Here is a 21,684-nt window from a genome sequence, read left to right on the forward strand (position 1 = left end):
ACTGCTAGTGCTGAAAGCAATGCCATATGCATGCCCAATCAATGTTCTCTCTGCTGAGACTGAAAACATGCATACTAATTAATGCCAGATATACCAACTGTATGACCTAGATCCCTTTCTTGTTTCACACTGAGCAATGACCAACCTTCCTGGCCTGGATTTGAACCAGTAACAGAGAAGTTTAAAGGCTCTGTATGCCATTACCCATTGCCTGAGTCCCCCAGTGCATATTACCACCACATTTTACGATATAAACCTTTTCAAACACAAGTTTCTGTTGTTCCTTTTTTAGTTTGTTAGATTATGGAAGAGCTTAATGCTGCTGTTCTATTTAACAAAGAGCACAGAGGACATATTTTAGCCCTCTTGATACAAACTTTTCCCTATATATCATATTGAACCTTATGACAATTCAAGATATTACCCTGGCATTTTTCTCCAATATCAACTGGATGCTAACTATAGAGGCTTGTCTGTAGTGGGAGCTGTAGGTGCCCCAGACCCAGGCTCTAGGTTTGGGTGTCAGAAGGAGCATTCCATTCTGCCCAGCCCTGTGCATTAGTATCCGACAGCCCTTTTGCAGAGGTTTTGTGCAAGGAACCAAAGTTTCACCTTGCATGAGTAAGATTGTCCTTCTGATTAATACACCATAATATTCCTTAATGGCCTGATCCAAGGTCCACTGAAGCCATTAGAAAGACTCCTATTGAACTTTGGATCAAGCCTATTCTGAATTCATCTCAACAATCGAGTCTGGTGTAGTGTTCCTTTCAGAGCAAATAAATTTCTCTCTGCTTTTGAGATAGTATAAGAAAATACATCATAACTCTTTCAAGACAGCGTATAATGGGGAGACCAGGCAAACTCTTCTTATGTACTTTAATTGACTGTTTATTAATCTAATGATTTAGCAAACCAACCATTCTGTGTTGCAGGGGTACATGTGAGAGTGTTTCTATTACATCACATTTTGGCAGTGGAAGCCACTGTTTGGTGAACAGATCAGTTCACACTGGGACTTTCCCGTCTGCACACAAAACAGAAGTTAAAAAAGCATGCTCTGCTTCAAAGAGGTGCTCATTGCTTTGTATTTAGAATTTAGAGGGGACGGAGGCAGATTAAGAACAGTGTGTCTGTCACAATTTTATAACAATGACATTCTGCAAGTAAATGACAAAATGCCAGCTTCTGGTTGGAAATAGAAATATTTAAAATAATATACACTGGCTTTCATCTTAGGAGGTTAGTGTCAGGCAGATCACCACAAATTAAATATTTGTGGCAGTGATCATTACTATTGCAAGCCACAGCAGTAAATGCCAGTCTATCTCTAGCAAGATATTGGATCTGAGTGCTATTGCTTCTTCCCTTGGTTCTGATATTTATTTTTCATTTCTGGGAGTAAAGAGTTGGATGTCAAAGGCCAACAGTATCAGAGTATGTGATTTCCAGTAACTCTAACAGGCTTCTTTTCCTTCCTTTTCCTCTAAGTCAAACTTCTCCTAATTGTTTCTTCTTTCTATCCTTCTGCTTTCCTGTCACCAACGCTACCACTAGACTGGAGCTAGAAGGTTGAGAAAGTGTATTCCCATGAGGTTAATGGCAATGGTAGGCCAGGAATGAACCAAAGAAAAAAAATGAAGAGCGCTGCAAGCTAGTGCAGCCAGCAAAGACTCAGAGCAAGTTCAGCCCTGACTGGCCATAGAGCAAGGAAGTTTCAAACAAGGTTGTGAAACATCTAATTTTTCATTTATGTCACTTAAAAGTCTGAGTGCCCTGTTTTAGCTCCTCGCGTTACTAGGATTTGAAAAACGGCCTAAACAAAATAAAACAGCAAATCCCATTGTTTCCCAGTGCTAAAGGTGCAGGCAGATGGAGAAGGGTAGGAGGGAACAATTATGATTACACAGAGATCTGTCTTAGAACCCTGTAACGCGAATACTGAGTTCCAGAGAAGAAGAGTATAGTTGCATGATGGGCAAATATTTCCCAAACCGCAACCCAAAATCTTCCAGACCGCCTTGCCACACACATGCACCATCCCCATCAGCTCAGACATATCTCAAATTTCCAATATACTTGAGTCTCCCAATCCATTCCACATACAGCATCTATACTCCTGGCCAACCAGGCTTCAACCTTCCAGTCAGAAAAACAGCCAGAAAGTGCAGCTCACCTCGCTAACAAGATCTCCTGCTTTTTTGGCTTGTTCTATATTAACACTCCCTTCTGTCATCCATCCAACTCCTTTCATCCATGTCAGATCTGCCCTGTACTGCAGCTACAGAGGGAAAAAAATGTTTTAGACTGAGACAAAAGTCTGACAATTAAAGTATGTATACTTGCCAGTTCTGCATTTGTGAAGAGACATTTTGAAGATGAAAACAGACATATAAGTGCTAAGGAATATTATTAAATCATTTTGATCACCTAATATATCCTGATAACTCTTCAACACTCAACCTGCAGCAACATTTAAAATGGAGGTGTCTGGCCTTACCTCACTCTGAAGTCCATAGGCCTTCTTGGCCCACTTTGTCTTCATGTCTTCTGGAACCACTGTATACTCATGGAGTTTCTTCCTATATTCAAGGTCACTAGCTAACGCCTGGGCTTTCTTGGCATGCTTCAGGTTTACCATGTCCATGGGCAAATGGAAATGTCTCTTACTCTCCTCAAAACCTTTTTTATAAGCAATCTAGGATATAAAGGAACAATACTTTCATCATCACTTTAAGAGAAACAAGAAAGCAAGCAATGGCTTATAAGTACTTTATTTCATATCACTGTATAATCAGGCATTATTTATCCACAAAACCTATATTTAGCCTCCATCATCATTTGCGATAGAGTGAAATAAACTTGCCCACCCTGCTGCATATTAGGCAAAGACTTGTAGGACTGAGGTTTCAAAAGGGGTCACATTGTAGCCCCAAAATGGGACCATGGATTTGCAGGTTCCACTGGCAATTCCTCTCATGGATCCGGAACACAGTCAAGCTCACTTCACTCTGTTCTTTTATCTTGCACCTCTTTGCAAAGTCTATGGGTTTTGGTTTTTTTGTTTTTGTTTAGTTTGTGTTTTAAGACAGGGTTCAATGTGCTTTCCTCTTCTGAAAATAAGATCAATACCAACAATGCAGTGTTCAAGAGCTCCAACCCTACACTAGCAAAATAGTATAATGATAAAAAACATCTTTTAAGTAAGAGAAATCAATCATTTACCTCACTACTCATCTTGGCCACTTGCAAAGAGTGCAGAAGTCTTGAATCTTTGTTTCCAATTGCTTTGCCTTTTGTCTTTTCATATTCTTCTTTGTATTTAATCTTTGAAGAGGAAAATAATTTACTGTAAACAGGCCATTTTCCAATTGCCACAAAGATATGCAGTATGTTTAGGGACTGGCCATTTGAGTGCAGGGCCTGGCAGCCAATTCAGAGCTCTCAAATATGCTTATGAATTCTGAAGTGCAATCAGGTTGGCCTTAGTTGTGTCTTCTTTAACCTATAAGAAGGGCTCAATCTTTCCTCACATGGATATTTTTTTAGATATAAAACCTTTGAAACAGCTAAATCGTTCTTTTATTTTTAAGAAAAATATGTTGGATTGAACCCTGATGTTCTTATTGAGCCAAATATGTAATGGGAGTTCTAAGCAAAAACTGAGCAAGGTCTTCAGGGGTTGACTCATTTTAACATAAACAGCTTCTATTCAATTCTGTCAGTTGTTATATTGCCCTCAGCAGTGTAATATCTGAGTGCCTTCCAACAATTCATTAAGCAACTTGACTAACAGCTCTCATACATGATTGTTCTCTCCTTCAACCTCTCCACGGGGGAGAGAATGATGCACGCAGTGTAGCAGCTTGTTTTGGTAGGGTTTTGTTTTTAGGATTTTTTAAAAAAACATACACGCTGCTATGTGTTTATGTTAAAGAAGAAAAATCAAAGAAGCATGCCTTGTACTTGCATTGGAGGTGGTGAGGTTTGTGTTGGTCTAATTGATTCAAAATGCTGAATTTTACAACATGGACATGGAGCTATTGCTCTTTTTCTAATTTTATTTCTTTCTATACACAAAAAAATAAGCAATTTTTCGGAGAGTGGGGCTGGTTGCCGATAGAAATTATTCTAAACAAATTTCCCTAGAGTTCATCAATCGTCGAGAAAGATGAATGCACAACAGTAAAATTCAGGGCTTAAAAACCCAGGTGAAACAACGTACTGGTATTTATTTCCCTATGCTATTGCTGACTTCTGCTAGGAATAATTCCTAGTTAATTAAATACAACCTACATCACTGGCAAGATCCCTTGAGGCTTTGGCAGCAAGTAAAGACATGGAATCCAGATTCATTTCAAAGCCCCGACCTTTGGTCTTCTCCCAACCTTCTTTGTACTTAATCTGAGAATGGAAATACAACAGCAAGTCACTAACCTGAATATACCTGCCTAAACAGCTAAAGCAACCATGGAAAATTGTGAGGAACTAAACAAAAATATAATATACTCAGTTAAATATAATATATTTATTTACTATTATTTGATGTTAAATAATTGATTCTAGAAGAGGCCAGATTTAACATTCCTGGAGCTTGTGGTTCTCAGTTATGCACAGAGCAGGTGGCAGGAGTTCTTAGATTGTAAGGATGGGATTTTTGAAGTGTCTAAAGGAGCCAGGGGCCCAACTTCGATTGAGAGCCAATGGAAGTTAGGTGCCTAATTCACTCAGCTGCTTTTGAAAATCCCATCCGAAATTCTATGGACCAGAGGCCATCTTTACCTCTGTGTATGTACACCACCTACCACAATGGGGCTAATTCTGGTTGAGACCTCTGGGCATGACCATCACAACAATAGCGATAATAACTGTACATCACAGGCACGGTGCATCTTCCCACATTGTTCCACCAATATGCCTCCGCCTTGAATTGGAGGAAGCACAATGGAATGTGAAATCCCCATTAAGGACTTGCAGTATTGCCAAGAGATTGGTTTAAAGGTAATCAGATTTGTAGCAAATAATAAATGTACAGGGTGGGGGGGTAATTGTCTTCTGTCTGATTCCAAGAGTTGCGGCTTTAAGTAAAGCACCACATATTGTGGTAAATCATGAGAGTTGGCAACAGTGGCACTTGATCCAAAGCCCATTGCAATCAATGAAAGCCTTTCCCCTGACTTCAGGGGGCTTTGGATCAAGATCTAAACCCTTGGTCTTTGCACTAGCCCTGCCAGAAGAGTAATACATCCAATGAGCACTAATTTGGATGGTCAGTTTTGTGGTGTGGACCTTTAATCTGCTAGACAAATTCAAGTCATTTCATGATATCTCAGAACAAATTCCAAGGTTGTGCTTCACATTTTATCCCTACTAATTTGGATAACTTTGTCTCAGATTGTTGAATAAAGGCAGAACAGAGATGCCTAGTTCTTCCTGAACAGTCTCAGCATCCGTGTGTTCATTATTGCTCATATTTGAGGACAATCTCTAGATCTACATTTGCAAGTCACTTTGCTTACCTCACTGTATAGCTCAGCATTGGCTTTTGCCTTGACTAACTGAGGAACGTCCTGTGGTAGAGTGTAATTCATTTTGGTTTTCTCATACTGGGCTCGGTAAGTCAACTGCCAGAGACATTGAAACAAATTACCATCAATACACCAAATGCAATTCCATCTAACTTTAAGTGATTATTGTTTGTTTTAATGTGTTAAGGGCCATAATATAAGTCTATAATAACTCAACAAAATTGGGAATAATAAGAAAAGGCAAATATAACTTTCCCCTAGTTATTCAAAAGAAAATTCCCAGTAAATGGTATAATGTAAATAGGCCTGTAGGACAAGTCCAATAAAAACAAGTATTAACAAATCAGTCAGAAACTGAAGTTATATAACTTCTCAAAGTTCAAGAAAGCATTTCATATTTCTTGATCTACTGATGTGGCCACTTGGCCTTGAAAGCAAATTCCTTCATTTTCTACGGTTTGTTTTAGTTGTAAACCTACTTATCAACTATTATCAACAAGAAAGAAAACACATATGCAGTGAGGACATTAGGAAATAAAATATTTCTTATCGCTAATAAACAGAGATGGTCAATGGCAGCAGGACTTACATCACTGAGCTGTTGAGAGTTTATTTTGGCTTGAATAATTTGTGGAGTGCTGGTAACAGAGCTGTACTTCAGCTTGTCTATGCTTTGTCTATAGTTTACCTAAGTTAAAATAAGAAACAAAAAAGGAAATGCTCAGATTGGCATGTGAAAGGTATGGTAGAGAAGTTTCGTTTAGCTGAAATTTGGGGGTAAACCCACCACCTAAATCATAAAAACTGAGGTGTAGAACAATTCTGGTGGGTGAGATTACACACAGCCAGTAATTAATCTCCAGAAAATTCCCTCTGCTGAGATTATTACTTCTATATTACTTGAAAACTAACTTCCCTCAAACACAGTGTGTGGATTTTATTAACGAGACACAGTTTCAATTGGTTCCTATAAAGCATTCCTATCGAATTAATATCCTGCATCATCTCTTAGGCTATGTCTACACTACCACAGTAAATTGACCTAAATTACGCAACTTCAGATATGTGAACAGTGTAACTGGAGTTGACATAGCTTAGGTCGATTTACTGCGGTGTCTAAACCGAGCTGTGTCAACGGGATTCACTGTGCCGTCGATTTAGCTGGTCTTCACTAGACCCGCTTAATCGACCCACCAGTAGAAGTGCATTAGAGTGCACTAAATTCCTAGTATATGAATACAGTTGCAGCAATAATAATCTATAAAGATAAATATATTAAATCCCCAAACTATGCAAGATAAAATGTCATAGAGAAATTTTCTCTTACACCTATTACTGCCAAAGGCCTCAGGATTACATTGCAGGACACAATTACTATTCTCTGTAGGCCTTAATATAAATTGTAGTTAATCACCGAACATTGCAAATTGTATGTTGCTTAAAACTAGTTCTTTAAGAACATTTTTTTGCCAGGAAGTGGAGTGTAATTCAAAGGCATTTAAAGCTATGAATCCATTTTAATAGGATCCTCTTTATCTGAAACACCTGCACATATACGCACTTCTGCTACCCACCATTTTAACTCACATTAGAAGAATTGCATGACTTATCTCACAAAGCGAAAAGCGATCAGTGTACTTAAAAGAGTTCATTCACTCTTTCTATGTAGATATCTAAGGCTCTCTGCAGCAGACAGTTTCTTTCTTTTCTTCTTTTTAGTCTCCTTTTTTTCTTTAAACTTAACCACATGTACTTATTGCTGATGATGATCTGAGAACTGAGAATGTTGGCTGTGTGGTAATCCACAGAACCCACATCCAAATTGCTCAAGTGAGCTCTAGCCTCTGGACAGGTTTGGCCTAATGCTGTATTTGATTGCAGGTACTTTCTTTGGCGCATATAAATCACTTTGTCGCAATGCCAGTCATGCACAAGTCATAGAAAGCATGTACTAGACTAAAAAGCTCCAAGCCCAGTCTGCTCTTGGATAAGTGAAACGTTAGTGCCTACAGTCCCTGCCCTTGACATTCTTGCTTCACCTCTTGGGGGATGTAAGTCTTCCACATGGCAAGAGGAAGAGAATAGTTAATTCAAATTCTCCTTCTCCCTTCCTTGTCTCCCTAGCCCTTTCCACAGACAAAATGGAACTATTGCTGGAGAAGAAGCAATACAATACCCATTAGCAGTTAGAATATTACATATGGAAGAACCCACAAAAGAGATCAGTTATACCTATTCAGCTAACATTTTCGGGGGGAGATTTAGTGCTTGGAAAAGTACCAGAATGACAAACTTTAGACTGAAGTCCTCAATTTATCCATACAGCAGGTACAGTATGGGCAATAGTAATCTTTAGGTTACCAACAATCTGGTCTGAACTGAAACCAGTGACTTGGGCTGGCAGCCTCTGTTTCCCATTCCTAATCCTCACAGTCTTCCTGATCCCACTGAGCCTTGTGTTACCAGCTGTTTGCCACCAGGATAAAATCACACACTAGGCTTCAGATTTTCTCCTCCAGGGAGATGATGAGCTGTGCAAGAAACAGGATGAAAACCCATGCGATTATTTACATCTTTCAAAGGAGCCAACTTCCTTGTTGTTTGATATGAAGGAGTGAGTGTAGCTGGGTAATTGTAGTCAACATTGTCATGCTTGTAATCAGATTTATAGGCTATCTGAAACACAGGAAGAACAAAAAAAATCAGTCTTTTTTTAAAGCTGTCATTTGTTTGAATAATTATCAGTCAAGAGGAAAGGAGAAACAATAATATTAATATTAAACACAAGAAACAAAGTAAGTTCAATGTCATCAACGACAAAGAAAATGAAATTATTTGCGTAGTTTAGCCACTAATTGATTCTTTTTCAACTACACAATTAATCCAATGCCAACAGTGGGAGCATTAACTTAACTTCCACCTATGACATATCTCTTTTATCTTTCAGCTTAGTTCTTGAGTTTCTTACAGATTTGTAAATAATGTACTTGAAGGAATGGTATGTAACAAAATGGCTTTGTGACTAATCCAGTAAATTACTGGGTTCAGAAACCCTCATTAAAGATTGCTTTTTCACCTGACCCTACAGGGTGATGACCAACCTCAACTCCCATTGATGTCCAAGGGAATTGAGGGAGCTCAGTATTTTGCAAGATTGGATACCTGAATGAATTATTTTAACTTCTCCTGCATAATAAAATATGTGTAAACTAGTGCAGAAGGGTTTCCAAGATATATAGTCTTCTCAGCACATCCATCCCTAGCACCTCCCAACATAATTCGATCTAAGTTTCTCATCAATTGAAGGCTGCTAATATTAAAGACCAAAAAAAGAGAGACTACCTCTACATAACTGAATACTACCGCAGTACCTACTATAATATGAGCACAAATGACTTACATTGCTTGCCAAGCTGCCAACCTTCATAGCATGCAGAGTGCGCCTGTCCATGCCAATGCCTTCATAATGACCTTTCATTTGATTCTGGTATTTTTCTCTGTATTTAAGCTACACACAAAAGCAAACATTGACAGGTACTGAGCATAGGAAAATATAGCCGGTTCAAATGATCTACTAGTGTTGCTATCGTGTGAAAACTCATTGTGATTATACAACAACTTTGACACCTTAAAAGAAAAAAAACTATTGGCACACCTCCCAAGAGACCTTCCTTTCAACAGATGTCAATTGTATTCCCAAAATTACCTACGTGCCACACAAATTTGGTGCCTTCTCACTTCATTGCTGAAAATTATTTACCTCAGAAATAATGGATCATTAAACTGAGAAAGAGTTATTTATAACAAAGGAATTAATCCCATGGTATTTTAAGATTCTTGCATGAATATTCTTTTGTGTCCTCATTTAGGATAGTCACCTGTTCTGCCCTACCTTTGTGCTGATGGAGATCATCCTACTAATGTATTTTAGTTAAAGATGTTTTTAAAATGAGTTATTGCTACACCAATAATAATAATCATTAGTTTTACAGATATTTAATTATGTTCTGCTCAATAATTTACATCTCAAAAATGGCTCCTGAGATTATCTGCATATATTTCACTTCAATTAACACATGGACATAAGTGATGAAGTAAATGAAAGTGTGACAAAGAACGTTAATAGTCATTTTTGATTGGATTAGCAATGCATTGTAGTAAGTCATCTCTTTTTCATATATTAATTATTATTATTATTATTTGTATTATTGTAGTGCCTAGGAGCTGTAGTCACGGACCAGGGCCCTATTATGCTAAGCATTATACAAACACAAAAAAATGACTGTTCTATTCAAACTCTCAATGCAGCTTTTACTCAAGGCTTATATGGAACACACACAGATGAACTGTGATTCCAGCAGCTGCTAAATTAAACTTCCACTGCACTGCATGCAAGATACTGAGGACTTACATCACTGGTGTATTTTGAGATCTTGCTCACATTCTTGAACTGGGGAGTCTCACAGTAGTTAATACTGTGGCCTTTACTGTTTTCCAGATCCTTCTTGTACTTCACCTTAAAAGCCAAAAAATACAAGGGTGAGATGTAGCAAAATCTGAATTCACTGCATAAAATATCTATGAACGTAAGTCATACCTTAAATCCAGATAAGTTAACATAAGGATTTTATTATATGGCATAGAGTAAAATGTAGGTTCCACACTTCTGATTTTACCCTTTCCAATAGTGAGCCCTATAGCCTTGATGATGATTTTGGGGCCTACGTTTTCAAAAAGCGAATAGTGATTTTAGATGTCTCAGCTTTGAGTCCCTAGTATGAGACGTTTTTCAGAAAGTGCTGACTGCTCAGCATCTACATATGAGGCTCCCTGGGGTATGCCTACATTGCATCTGGAGTGAGTTTCCCAGTTCAGGCAGATAGACTCGCACTAGCAGAGCTCAAGCTAGTGTGCTCAAACATCGAGCAGCGTGGATGTTGAGGCTCAGGTTCTCAAACCCACCTAGGCTTGAGTAGAGAAGATCAAGCCTACTGCTATTTTAACCATGTTAGCTTGAGCTCCACTAATGTGAGTCATCTACCAAGGGTGGGAGGCTCACTCCCAGCTGCAATGTAGACATACCCTTAAAGACCTCGTAAGTGGGGACCCCAAAACAGAAGCATCCAGAATCACGTATCAATTTTGAAAAAGGTATCCTTATTCTCTAAAGCTATCACAGCACAATTCTATGAACAAATTAATCCATGCTAATGTTACTGACAAATAGACTACGTAGTTGCACCCCCAAAGGATGGACACATTATTTCAGTTATGCTGCTACAAAACAGATTTGGAAAGTTTCTTCTAAGAAGATTCACACTTGATATCGCAAGAGTACCCGTATGTGGGAGGTTGTATCCTAGCACTTCAGCTGACACTGAATTGTTCCAGGTAATTGGAGAATACTCCTGACACACTGCATCCATTAATCAGATAATAGTGGACATGCCTTAACAACTCAGAATAGTTTGAGAATTCCTGTACACTGTTCTCCTACAAGCAGATTTGTCTTTTTTGCATTATTTGTAAGCAACAGTCTTTTACAGGATGCTGGATTCTGTTCTCGATACATTAATAGAGGTGCACAGGTATAATGGAAATTGGATTTTGGCCCATTTTGCATATATTTTTAAAAGGTTAATTTTTCCAATTATCTGCAAAAATCCTTTAAAATATTGTAATATACACTTCTGAATTATCCTAAATTACTTATGTTTAGAACCTCAGAAAATGAGAAACACAGCACTAAGAGCCATGCACAAGACTTCCTGAGGTTGGCCAGAATCAGAAATACGCTGCTTTCTCTTACTCTGTAACAGTGATGTCACTTTATAAGTCAAATTGAAATTCCTTGTATGAAAGTATTAATTAGTACATGCAGTGTTGATACTACGGGTCTAATTCTTCTCTTTAATTCACATGCAAATTTCCCACTGATTACTTCATATGTACATGTGGAGGCAGAATGGTACAGAATTAGAGCTCAGCTGTATACTGGATTTCCTATTCAAATAGGTAAGCAAATCTTTCCCAAAAAATTTGCAAGTTCTTAAGTGTAGAACTTGTATTTAAGCCTCATCTAAAGACATACGTACATTTCAGATGCATTTTAAATTCAGAAAAATAAAATAATAATACTCAGCATTTATGTAGCACTTTTCCTGTTTAGAGCTCGAAGCACTTTACAATAGAAGGCAAGTATCATTACCCTCATTTTACAGGTGGGAAAACTGAGGTGAACAGATTCCTAAGGTGACACAGCATGTCAGTGGCAGAGCTAGAAATAGAACTCAGGTCTCCTGAATACCAGTCCAACAATCTATTCACTAAATCACACTGACAACATTTTGGAAAACTTCATCTCTTGATCTCCTCTGCCTACAATATGTATACTCTTGGTTTATTTTCCTTAAAAAAAAAAAAAAAGGAAGGAAGAGGAAGGGAAGATGTATCTTGGAGAAAGTGAGGGGTGAAAGTGGGCTGGTATAAAGTGGCCACCGGTATCGGCCCATACGCTGCCATGGCAAAGGACCCTGCTTAAAGCACTGCCATGGCAGCACTTTAGCGTCATTGCCCCTCCTCCCCCGCTTCCCTCCCCTCCCAGGCAACCGACAGTGCGGGGGCAAAAGGAGCAGCTGCCCCGTGGCCGGCAATTTAAAAGGGCCGGAGCCATGGGCCCTTTTAAATTGCCACTGGAGCCTCGGGCAGCACGGGCCAGGCAGCACGGATGGGCTGAGGCTGGCCCACATACTGGTAAGTGTTGAGTATTACTTGCACCCCTGCAGAAAGGAATTACGTGAAAAAACACATGCAATGAAAAGTGTCGTTCAAGAAACAGAAAAGCTATTTTAGTTCATCTGGAGATGCTTTCATTTTAAAAAACACAGAAAGGTGAGGAGAAGATCCTCAGCTTGTGTAACTTCTCAAAGCTCTACTGAAGTTAATGAAGCTATGACAATTTTCATCAGCTGAGGATCTGTCCCTGAATGTTTCTCCTAAGGAATGGCCATATTTTATAACTGTACTACACATTGATTGTTTTCATGTGTGCTAGTCATTAAGGACAACAGCTTTTTACTTTCCTAGCCTGAGAAACCAGAATTTACCTGCCAGAGATAAATAGATATAGCTGTATCTAGTATGGGCTGCCCTTCTATCAGTCCATAATTCTATTTGACTCCTTACCTCACTGAAAAGCTTGTTGACATTCTGGGCTTGTTTAAGAACTAAGTTGTCTTCGGCTGAAAGAGAATGGAAGTGGGCTGCCCCTTTCATCTTTGAATGATCCTTTTTGTATTTTATCTAAAAAAGGGAAAAATAATGAAAACAAAGATATTTTTGTCACCATTGTCATTTCCATTCACTTGAAGAGACAGAGTAAGACTTTTCCTTAATTTCTATTAGTTTTAATATGCTTGAACAAAAGGGTAAATAAGTTGGAAAGGTAAATTAATTGCAGGCTGTTACTTCTTAAAATCATCTCCATAGAAAATCACCAGTCATGCAATCTGACTGTTTCATATGACACCACTTCACAATTTAGTATTTTTCTTCAAAAGTTTTCCCATTGGTTGGACAGCACTGGTTCTTAGTTACTTGAACAGACATCTTCATATTAATAATCACTATCAGATTCTTGGCTAGCAACTGATTGAGGCTTGTACTCTACTCTATTAAAGAATTCAATTCTCAGTAGTCTAATGTTAAGATGCCAGTCAGAGAATTATGGATGGTTACTAAGTATCCACTAGAGCAAGAGTGCCCAACCTGTGGCTCCAGAGCCACATGCGGCTCTTCAGAAGTTAATATGTGGCTCCTTGTAGAGGCACCAACTCATAGGGGATGGGAGGAGGGATAGCTCAGTGGTTTGAGCACTGGCCTGCTAAACCCAGGATTGTGAGTTCAAAACTTCAGGGGGGCACTTGGGGATTTAGTTGGGGATTGGGCCTGCTTTGAGCAGGGGGTTGGACTTAGATGACCTCCTGAAGTCCCTTCCAACCCTGATGTTCTATGAACTCCAGAGCTGGAGCTCCAGGCACCAACTTTCCACTGTGCTGGGGGGTGTTCAATGCTCAACCCCTGGCTGTTCTGCAGACCCTGCCCCTGCTCCTGCTCCCTCCCCTGAGTCTGCCATGCCCTCACCCCTTCCCCCCCATTTTAAAAAGGAGGGAGGTGAAGGAGGTGCCAATTTGGATTCAGAGTTCTACCACTGACTTAAATATGATCAGGATTCTACCTCTGGGTCTGGATGTTTACATTTGTGTTTTGCCTAACCTCTGCAAACAAATCAATTATTTTTCCCATGTACAGAGTCAGGCTCCTCACCTCATGCAACTGCAAATGCCTAACTTTGAAATTCTACCCCGTAAGTTATGAAACAAAAGATATTTTAGAGTGTGCTGAAATGTTATGATTATTCATATTTGATTTTGGAGTCTGCGTTCAGTTTCTCAGACTTTAAAAAAAATTAAATTGCCTTATACTATGACATGTTCATCCCCCTTGTATAGCAAAAAGAAAACCATAAAACTAACCCACATAACAATTGCCAATTAGGAAATATAATTTTGATTTTTAGTATGTTAGAAACCTGTTTACAATGGCATCTTTAATCAGGGAAGGTTAAATATTCATTCTTAAATTGGTCATTACTGAATTTGTCATTGAAATAGGCCAGGAGGTCTTAGAGAGACAAGGTGAGTGAGGTAATATCTTTTATTGGACCCACTTCTGTAGGTGAGACACACAATTTTCGCCACATAGAGCTCTTCTTCAGATGTGGGAAAGGAAAGAACTCTGTGTGGCTCTCTAATATCCTGGGACCGACACAGCTATAACTACACTGCCATAGGAGGTCTTAGTTTCTTTATATTCTCCCAGTCATTAGTTCAAGTAATGGGATACTATGGAATCTTTCACCTCTAGGTTGCTGCTTGTGCCTGTCTTGGGTTGACAGAAAGATTTTGCCATCTATTGGCTTTTTAATGGTCTGCATGAGTTGATGGGCTCAGTCTATTCCCTAGTGGACAGGTGTCCACATGACAAAAATTGCCACCAAGAGGCATCCTTTTGGGCTGTCATGCCAGACAGAACAAGAAAGGATGGGAATGCGGATAGACACATTTTGTGAGTACTAGAGGTGATCTCTTCAGAACTGAGCTGAGGTTCACTGGTTGGTGGGCTGTATGGAAAAACCTTATGCTGCCACATCTCAGTCTGTACCTGTTCTGTAGATTACAACTGAAGAAAAAACAACACTGTACTGCAGATAAGGAATTCAATCCTCATGATCTGCCAATGTCACATCCTATGTTCTCTTGTCTCAGTATCAACTGCTTTGTACTAAAGATACAATACAACTTAATTAAAAAACTAGAAACTGTTCAGATCATTCAAGCTATATTTACTCACTATGGGAGTAACTGTAGCAAATCTCACAACTGTAACTACTAAGTACATAATTTGCATTGGTGATAACGGACATCATCGATCCCCCGAGCCCTCTAGTGCTCTGCAATGTCATTGTTTGTTTTTCTAGTTTAATTTTAGCATTCTGCTTCCAAGCACTACTTCGACAAACTGCTGCTTTTAATTGTTTATGTATTGTATTGATTATTCATGTTTTATACTTACGTCACTTGCCAGTTCATTTGCTTTCTTGGCATTTTGATAAGCTGGAGTGATCATAGCAGGAAAGCTTCCTTTCCCTCTGTGCTCTTCATATTCATCCATATAATCCTGCAGAAAATTCAGGGTGTTTATTCATTACATATGAGCAAGTGGATTATTAATGACTTTTCTAAACTCCCCAGTCTTGTAATTTGCATGTATAGTTCATTACTTCCATTTATCTGTAAAGTTTGTTCATTTCATACTAGAATATATGTATTTAATCACCCACAATGTAAACTTTCTCTATGGAAGCACAGGTAACTTAGCTACTTTCAAAATGGTAGTCTTCCAGTACAGAGAAGATGAATATAACCTCCAAATCTCACCCCAACTCCCCCAGGCCAAAAACTAAAAGAAAAGAAGAATGGGTCTCATGGTTAAGACACTCAGGAGATCTGGTTCAAGTCAGGCTCTGCATCACATGCCCTCTGTGATGCTGTGCAAGTCTTAATATCTCTGTGACTGTAGTCCTCATGGGTATAGTAATACTTCTCAACTTCACAGGGTTTTTTTTTTAGGATGAATTAATTAATTAATGAGAGGTGCTCAGGTATTATGGTGGCAAATACCTTAAAAAACAAAAAAAGGGCCCACTCTTTTATTATTATTCTAGAATTAGTACTATGAAGCAGAATGTGTCTTTAGACCAGATTTTGCCCTCAAAAGCATATGAGTAAATCTCCTTAGCTTTCAGATTGTATGAGACTATCCAGGATGTTATCCCTATTTCAGGACATAATTGAACCATTTTTGGACTAATGCCAGGTTTACAGAAAAAAGGTTGTTTTGAACTTTAAAATCATTTAGCCAAAAGATTATTTTTAACTTTTTCATAAACATATTAAGGGTTTGTGAAAAAGAAATTGTTAAATATTTTATTTTAAACAATCTTAGCAAAAGAAAAAAATTTCCCCTCATTAGAAACCATATCATGCATGTGCTTATCAAGTAACTTTGTATAGATCTGGCACATAAATCTTAGCAACGTGCCAGATCAGGTGAAATGAGGATGCCTGCTATGGCAGGAGTAGTGTAAATGCTACAAATATTCATGGTATTTCTCCTATAACTTCTCACAGCAAAGGGGTTCACTGTAGGTCATGCTATGTCACATCACATGCCACATGATGAGTTGGGTCACACTACAGTGAAGTTTGTTTTTCATAACTTCCTCAAGCAAATTTCTTGAAATTTTCTATGCTTGTTCCAAGTCTGAAACCAATATTATTCATATTACGTGTCAAGTATCAGAGGGGTAACCATGTTAGTCTGGATCTGTAAAAGCAGCAAAGAGTCCTGTGGCACCTTATAGACTAACAGACATATTGGCGCATGAGCCATGCATCTGACGAAGCGCATATTCACCCACGAAAGCTCATCCTCCAATACGTCTGTTAGTCTATAAGGTGCCACAGGACTCTTTGCTCATATTACGTGGTATCTTAAAGCAAATGTAGTCTGTTCACTTCTATGGGACTATTCGTGGAATAAGATTAAATTAATCAGAATCTGGCCCAATGAGATAAAAAAAAATCAAGCCAGATTTGACGTTTGTGATATAAGGTTCAACGCCACACTCAAAGAAAATACGTAAGTTAGTTTTAAAGTCACAAGCATTTAAATTAGCCACCTTTGTATAGGAATATTAGGAATGTCCTGTTTATTCATTTATTTTTTGAATGAAACTTTTGTTAGTTTAGAAGATATATGGTGATTTTAAATTTCTGCTATTGTATATGCTAAACTGATTTCTTTTTCAAATGTGGCTTGTTGTTCACACTTGTAGGGGATCTATCAAATAAGCCAGTTTTGGGTAAAAGAAGTGAGCAAGTTTAATGTTACGAAGATCTTATATCAGTAAGTCCGTGCACCTCTTTTCACCTAAAGACTTTGATTAAAAAGCAAAGTCTATCTACAAGAACAGTATGTGAAAATAATAATTATCCTCTGAAATATAAATTCCTGAGATTGGGACCCCTGAGTTGTATTACTTCCCTGTTACAGACATAATTTAACTGAAATGTTAATTAATATTATGATATTAAATGTTAATGAATATTAGGATTTTTTAGCATTGCCCACAATAATTATATTTCCTGAAAAATGGAAAAACCGCAAAGATGAAGCCATAAAGACCAGGGTTGAAAGAAAGCCTGTTTGTTCCCCTGCCAATGGTACACACTCATTTACATACTCAGACTATGGTATTATCATGCTGCTTTCTCCTTGAGGTCTTGATTTCTCATATGGGAAAAGAAAGTTTACAACAGGGGACAGCAAATCTCATTGCCATTAGTAAACTCTAAGCATTCGGCAGTATTAAAACCAGCTGTAACATGGGTACATGGGTATCTCTTAGTTGTTGCCTACCTGGCTAAAGTGATCTATATTTTCTTTTGTGAAAGCATCATCTGTTCCAGTTGCATGGCTGGCTTTTCCTTTCATCTCTTTTTCATATCTTTGATGATACTTCACCTAACAGAAAGAAAAGAAGATCAAGCCAGATGAGTTCAGCCTGTTACATACATGCCGCATAATAAATCACATGCACATGTTAATAATAAAGATTTGCCAAAAAATTTCCACTGCAACCAGTCTTCAGAAGCCAAGTTTTCTACTTGTATTTAATAAAATTTTAAGAACATAGGACTTGCTATATCAGTTCAGATAATTATTTTGCTAAGTATAGCATTCTACATCTGGCAGTGGCTAACATCTGATGTGCCAGAAGGTTAAAAATAAACACATAAGTCACGTAAGTGCAGAGTCACTATATCGTGCTTTTCATCCTACCTGATCTCAATGTGCTTTGTACACTCCACAGCAGGATCATTTGCCCACCAATAATTATTTTTAATAATAAGAGTCTGATTCTGAGAGGCGCTGATCACTAGCATGTCCACTAGGCCCAGTGGTAGCTTTAGGTGAGCAGCTTTCAAGTTCAGGCCCAAGTTTTACAATATCTCTATTGAAGTCAAAATAATGCCTGCAAGCTTGCTCTTTATCCTACACAGGTGATTTTTTACACAATACGAGTTTCTCCACAGATCAAGGGCAGTGTATAAAGTTTCAATGTTTAGAACTCATCTGCCTTTGACTTTAAGACTAAGGGTCCTTCTTGACTTGCACTGATGAATTAATAACCAGAAAATTCTCCATTCTGGTTTTAAAGTCATTTCCCTGCAGCTAACACAATATGCTATACGTATTTCCTTTCACTGCCTGTGTAAAAATTGATACTAATGAGTCAGTTTGAACACACATGATTTAATTTAGCCTCGTAGGAGGCTGGTAATGTTATCTTCCCTTGAAACTGCTTTTTTAAATCATCACAGCTTCTGGTGGTGGGGTTGGTACACATTTAACAAACATTGTAATTGTGGCACTGAGGCAAAGGCAGACAAATTATATTCACTAAAGATCCCAGGCTCTCACTGCCAGGGGCGGCTCCAGGCATCAGCACGCCAAGCGTGTGCCTGGGGCGGCAAGCCACGGGGGGCGCTCTGCCAGTCGCCGCGAGGGCGCAGGCAGGTTGCCTTCGGCGGCTTGCCTGCAGAGGGTCCACTGGTCCCGCGGCTTTGGTGGACCTCCCGCAGGTGTGCCGCCGAATCCGTGGGACTGGGGACCTCCTGCAGGCAAACCACCGAAGGCAGCCTGCCTGCCGTGGTTGGGGTGGCAAAATACCTAGAGCCACCCCTGCTCACTGCTCCATGGAGGGTCAATCCTGAAAGGTGCTTAGCGCTCCTGAGAGCTGCTACGTGAGTTCAGCTCCAAATGACTTCAGTAGGAATGCAGGTCATCCAGCCCCTCACAAGAGTGCTCGGCACCATGCACGATAATACTCCAAGAGAATGGAAAGAGAGGGGGGTGATTCTGAAATAATGTCAGTCCAGAACCAACAAACATTTGATATGCTTTCCATATTTAATTTTATTTATACATATACACTTAATACTCAAAACTGGTTTCTCTAGTTCACTTTGTGCCTCTCAGTCAAAGCTCACTCCTGCACCAACATAAAGGGAAGGAGAGGGAATCGGGGGTGAGCAAGGGCAGGGGCAGAGCTCTGATAAAACTAATCCTCCTGTAAGAGAGACCTTGTGCCTGTGGTATAAATTAGAGCTGCTCCTCTAACTTATGCCAAGGCTGAGCAGAGTGGGCTCAGAGAGCCACAAGTGGCTCCTTATGGCCACTCCCCTCATTCCTCTGTGTCCAAGTGCAGCTTGGGAGGGCCTTCTGCCCCCAGAGATTAACAGTATTGCTTTCAAAATATAATGGCCTTATTTTCCCTCGTGTAGAACACAGGACCTACCCGTGCAAAAATAATTACCTGAAATCCTACAGGCCACATTCTCTGCTGATGTCACTCCACTGGCACTGATGGGATTTTGCCAGAAAAATTTTTGGCCCTAAGTCTGTTGGATTTTTCCCTCAAAAGAGACATTGCTTTTGATACTTACGTCACTGGCAAGTTCATTAGCTTTCTTGGCTATCTGATAAGCTGGAGTGATCATAGCAGGAAAGCTGCCTTTCCCTCTCTGCTGTTCATATTCTCCTGTGTATTTCAGCTGTAAAAAAAACAAGATAACGTAGGAACAAGTAAATCACACACATTTATATCTGCTACACACAAAAAAGCTACATTAAAAGAACACTACTGAGGTTGCAAAGTCAACCACTTAAAAGTCAGGAAATGTCAGAATAAAGGTTACCTGTGCAACCTTTATTCACCATCATCCCTCACCCCCTCACAGCCTTGTATGTATAGTCATTAATTACATGATCAAATACTATTTTTCCCAAAAGACCCCAGCCTCATTCTGTACTCAGGACAGGCCTGCTCTACGGATTATTCAGGATTGAAACAGGTTGCCTGTTCTCTCTTGTTACACTTACATCACTCATAAGCTTCCCTCCAACCTTTGCGTGCAGTAGATCTGGAGTGTCTATGACAGTGGTATAGCTGGAAACTCTGTCTTCATGTCCTCGTTTATATGCCACCTGGGAGGCAGAAGATATAAAATGCATTTTAAAACTATTTACTAGCAAATATCTGGGTAATTCCTTCCACAAGGCTTGAAAAGGCAACAAGAACTGACCTTTGTTTCAGCTAATAAATTATTCCCAGTTTTCTGTCTTTAATATAAGTCCCTCAGCTGTAAATACAAAGGCAGGTGTATCTACTACTGACTAAAAGTGGCTGTCACTACAGTGTGTTCTGATTTTACTCATCAAACTATGTGCATTAGTTTAATTGTTCTATTATTTCACTCAGCCTGTCTGGATCTATCAAGTGCCAAAGGTTTTCATTTTATGGCAATGAAAGAAAACTGCACTATGGGGAAAAAACCTATTTTTTTCTGGTACTTCATACAGCATTCTCTCTTTACTAATACAGGTAAACAGAGAAAAAAATAAAAGCAGGTTATGCTGATATCTACAACATAGGAAGACAGCTTACTATTAAGGCCCCAGTGCAATGCCTATTAAAGTCAACGGAAAGACTCCAAACTTAGTGGGAGCAGCTGGATATGGTCCAAAGTGTTTGTTTTGGGTGAACAATATTCTTCAATAAAATCACAAGATTCTTCAGTAACGACACAACCCCCCATAGTTTACAATTGTATTATTGCAATGGTTGATGCCATACATGGAAACCACATCAGTATTTTTCAAATACTTTGTATGGTTCTTGTTTTCACTGGATTTCTTTGGATTGGATTTTTTTATAATATAGTACATTACGTGCATAGATAAGTTAAAGTAAATTCTAGGTAAATTAATTTACTAGTGTACTGGTATATAATTTTACATACTAAAAGGGAAAGAGAGATGAAAAAGTTAGAATAAGTGGATAAATAAATGAATAAAAATAAAAAAGGAAAATAAGAGTAAATAATTCACAGGATCTAGAATGGTACAGCAATTAATTGATTTTAAATGTGAGATGGCATAGAATGGTACAGCAATTCATTTTTTTAAAATTTGAGATGGCTATTATGTCATAAGTGTCCCATATATCTTAGAAAATGCCCATACTGTCACTTGTTATACATGAAAGACAAGGTGGGTGAGGCAACATCTTTTATTGGACCAACTTATGTTGGTGAAAGAGACAAGTTTCAAGCTCCGCTTGTTATATGTGACATTCTTCCAAAGCCAGCTAATTTGCTAGCGATTCCTGTGTCAATGTATCATATTCAAGGTTTTTTCACTTTTACAGGAGTTATTTTACAATTACTGTTGGTTATGGAATGCACCTTTTAATGTGAACTGTTTGAAATCCAAGTTTCGCTGAACTTCAATACGTTTGACACACACAAATTGGGACTTACGTCACTGCTTAGCTGAGTGGCTTTCTTAGCTATCTGGTAAGCTGGAGTCATCATGGCTGGAAAGCTGCCTTTGCCTTTCTGTTGTTCATATTCTTCTGTGTATTTCAACTAGAAAATTATATATTTTTTTATTTTGTTAAAGAAAAACC

At 38.7% G+C, this 21,684-nt stretch overlaps 1 protein-coding gene across 8 annotated transcripts in view; it reads right to left on the reverse strand.

Annotated features, from left to right (window-relative positions):
- The window catches only part of LOC120409071 (nebulin related anchoring protein), a 64,332-nt gene that overhangs the window by 30,475 nt on the left and 12,173 nt on the right, over positions 1–21,684 (reverse strand). For all 8 annotated transcript variants that reach the window (XM_039546466.1, XM_039546463.1, XM_039546464.1 and 5 more), the window contains 15 exons: positions 21,536–21,643; positions 20,097–20,201; positions 19,661–19,768; positions 17,571–17,675; positions 15,162–15,266; positions 12,714–12,830; positions 9,940–10,044; positions 8,929–9,036; positions 8,100–8,204; positions 6,118–6,216; positions 5,520–5,624; positions 4,297–4,404; positions 3,226–3,327; positions 2,501–2,698; positions 2,177–2,281 (listed from right to left, as the gene is read on the reverse strand). In XM_039546466.1, the coding sequence (XP_039402400.1) occupies positions 2,177–2,281; positions 2,501–2,698; positions 3,226–3,327; positions 4,297–4,404; positions 5,520–5,624; positions 6,118–6,216; positions 8,100–8,204; positions 8,929–9,036; positions 9,940–10,044; positions 12,714–12,830; positions 15,162–15,266; positions 17,571–17,675; positions 19,661–19,768; positions 20,097–20,201; positions 21,536–21,643 (1,683 nt within the window). The remainder of the gene's footprint in view (positions 1–2,176; positions 2,282–2,500; positions 2,699–3,225; positions 3,328–4,296; positions 4,405–5,519; positions 5,625–6,117; positions 6,217–8,099; positions 8,205–8,928; positions 9,037–9,939; positions 10,045–12,713; positions 12,831–15,161; positions 15,267–17,570; positions 17,676–19,660; positions 19,769–20,096; positions 20,202–21,535; positions 21,644–21,684) is intronic.

Source organism: Mauremys reevesii, linkage group 7 (assembly GCF_016161935.1).
Source record: "Mauremys reevesii isolate NIE-2019 linkage group 7, ASM1616193v1, whole genome shotgun sequence".
Taxonomy (NCBI): Eukaryota; Metazoa; Chordata; order Testudines; family Geoemydidae; genus Mauremys; species Mauremys reevesii.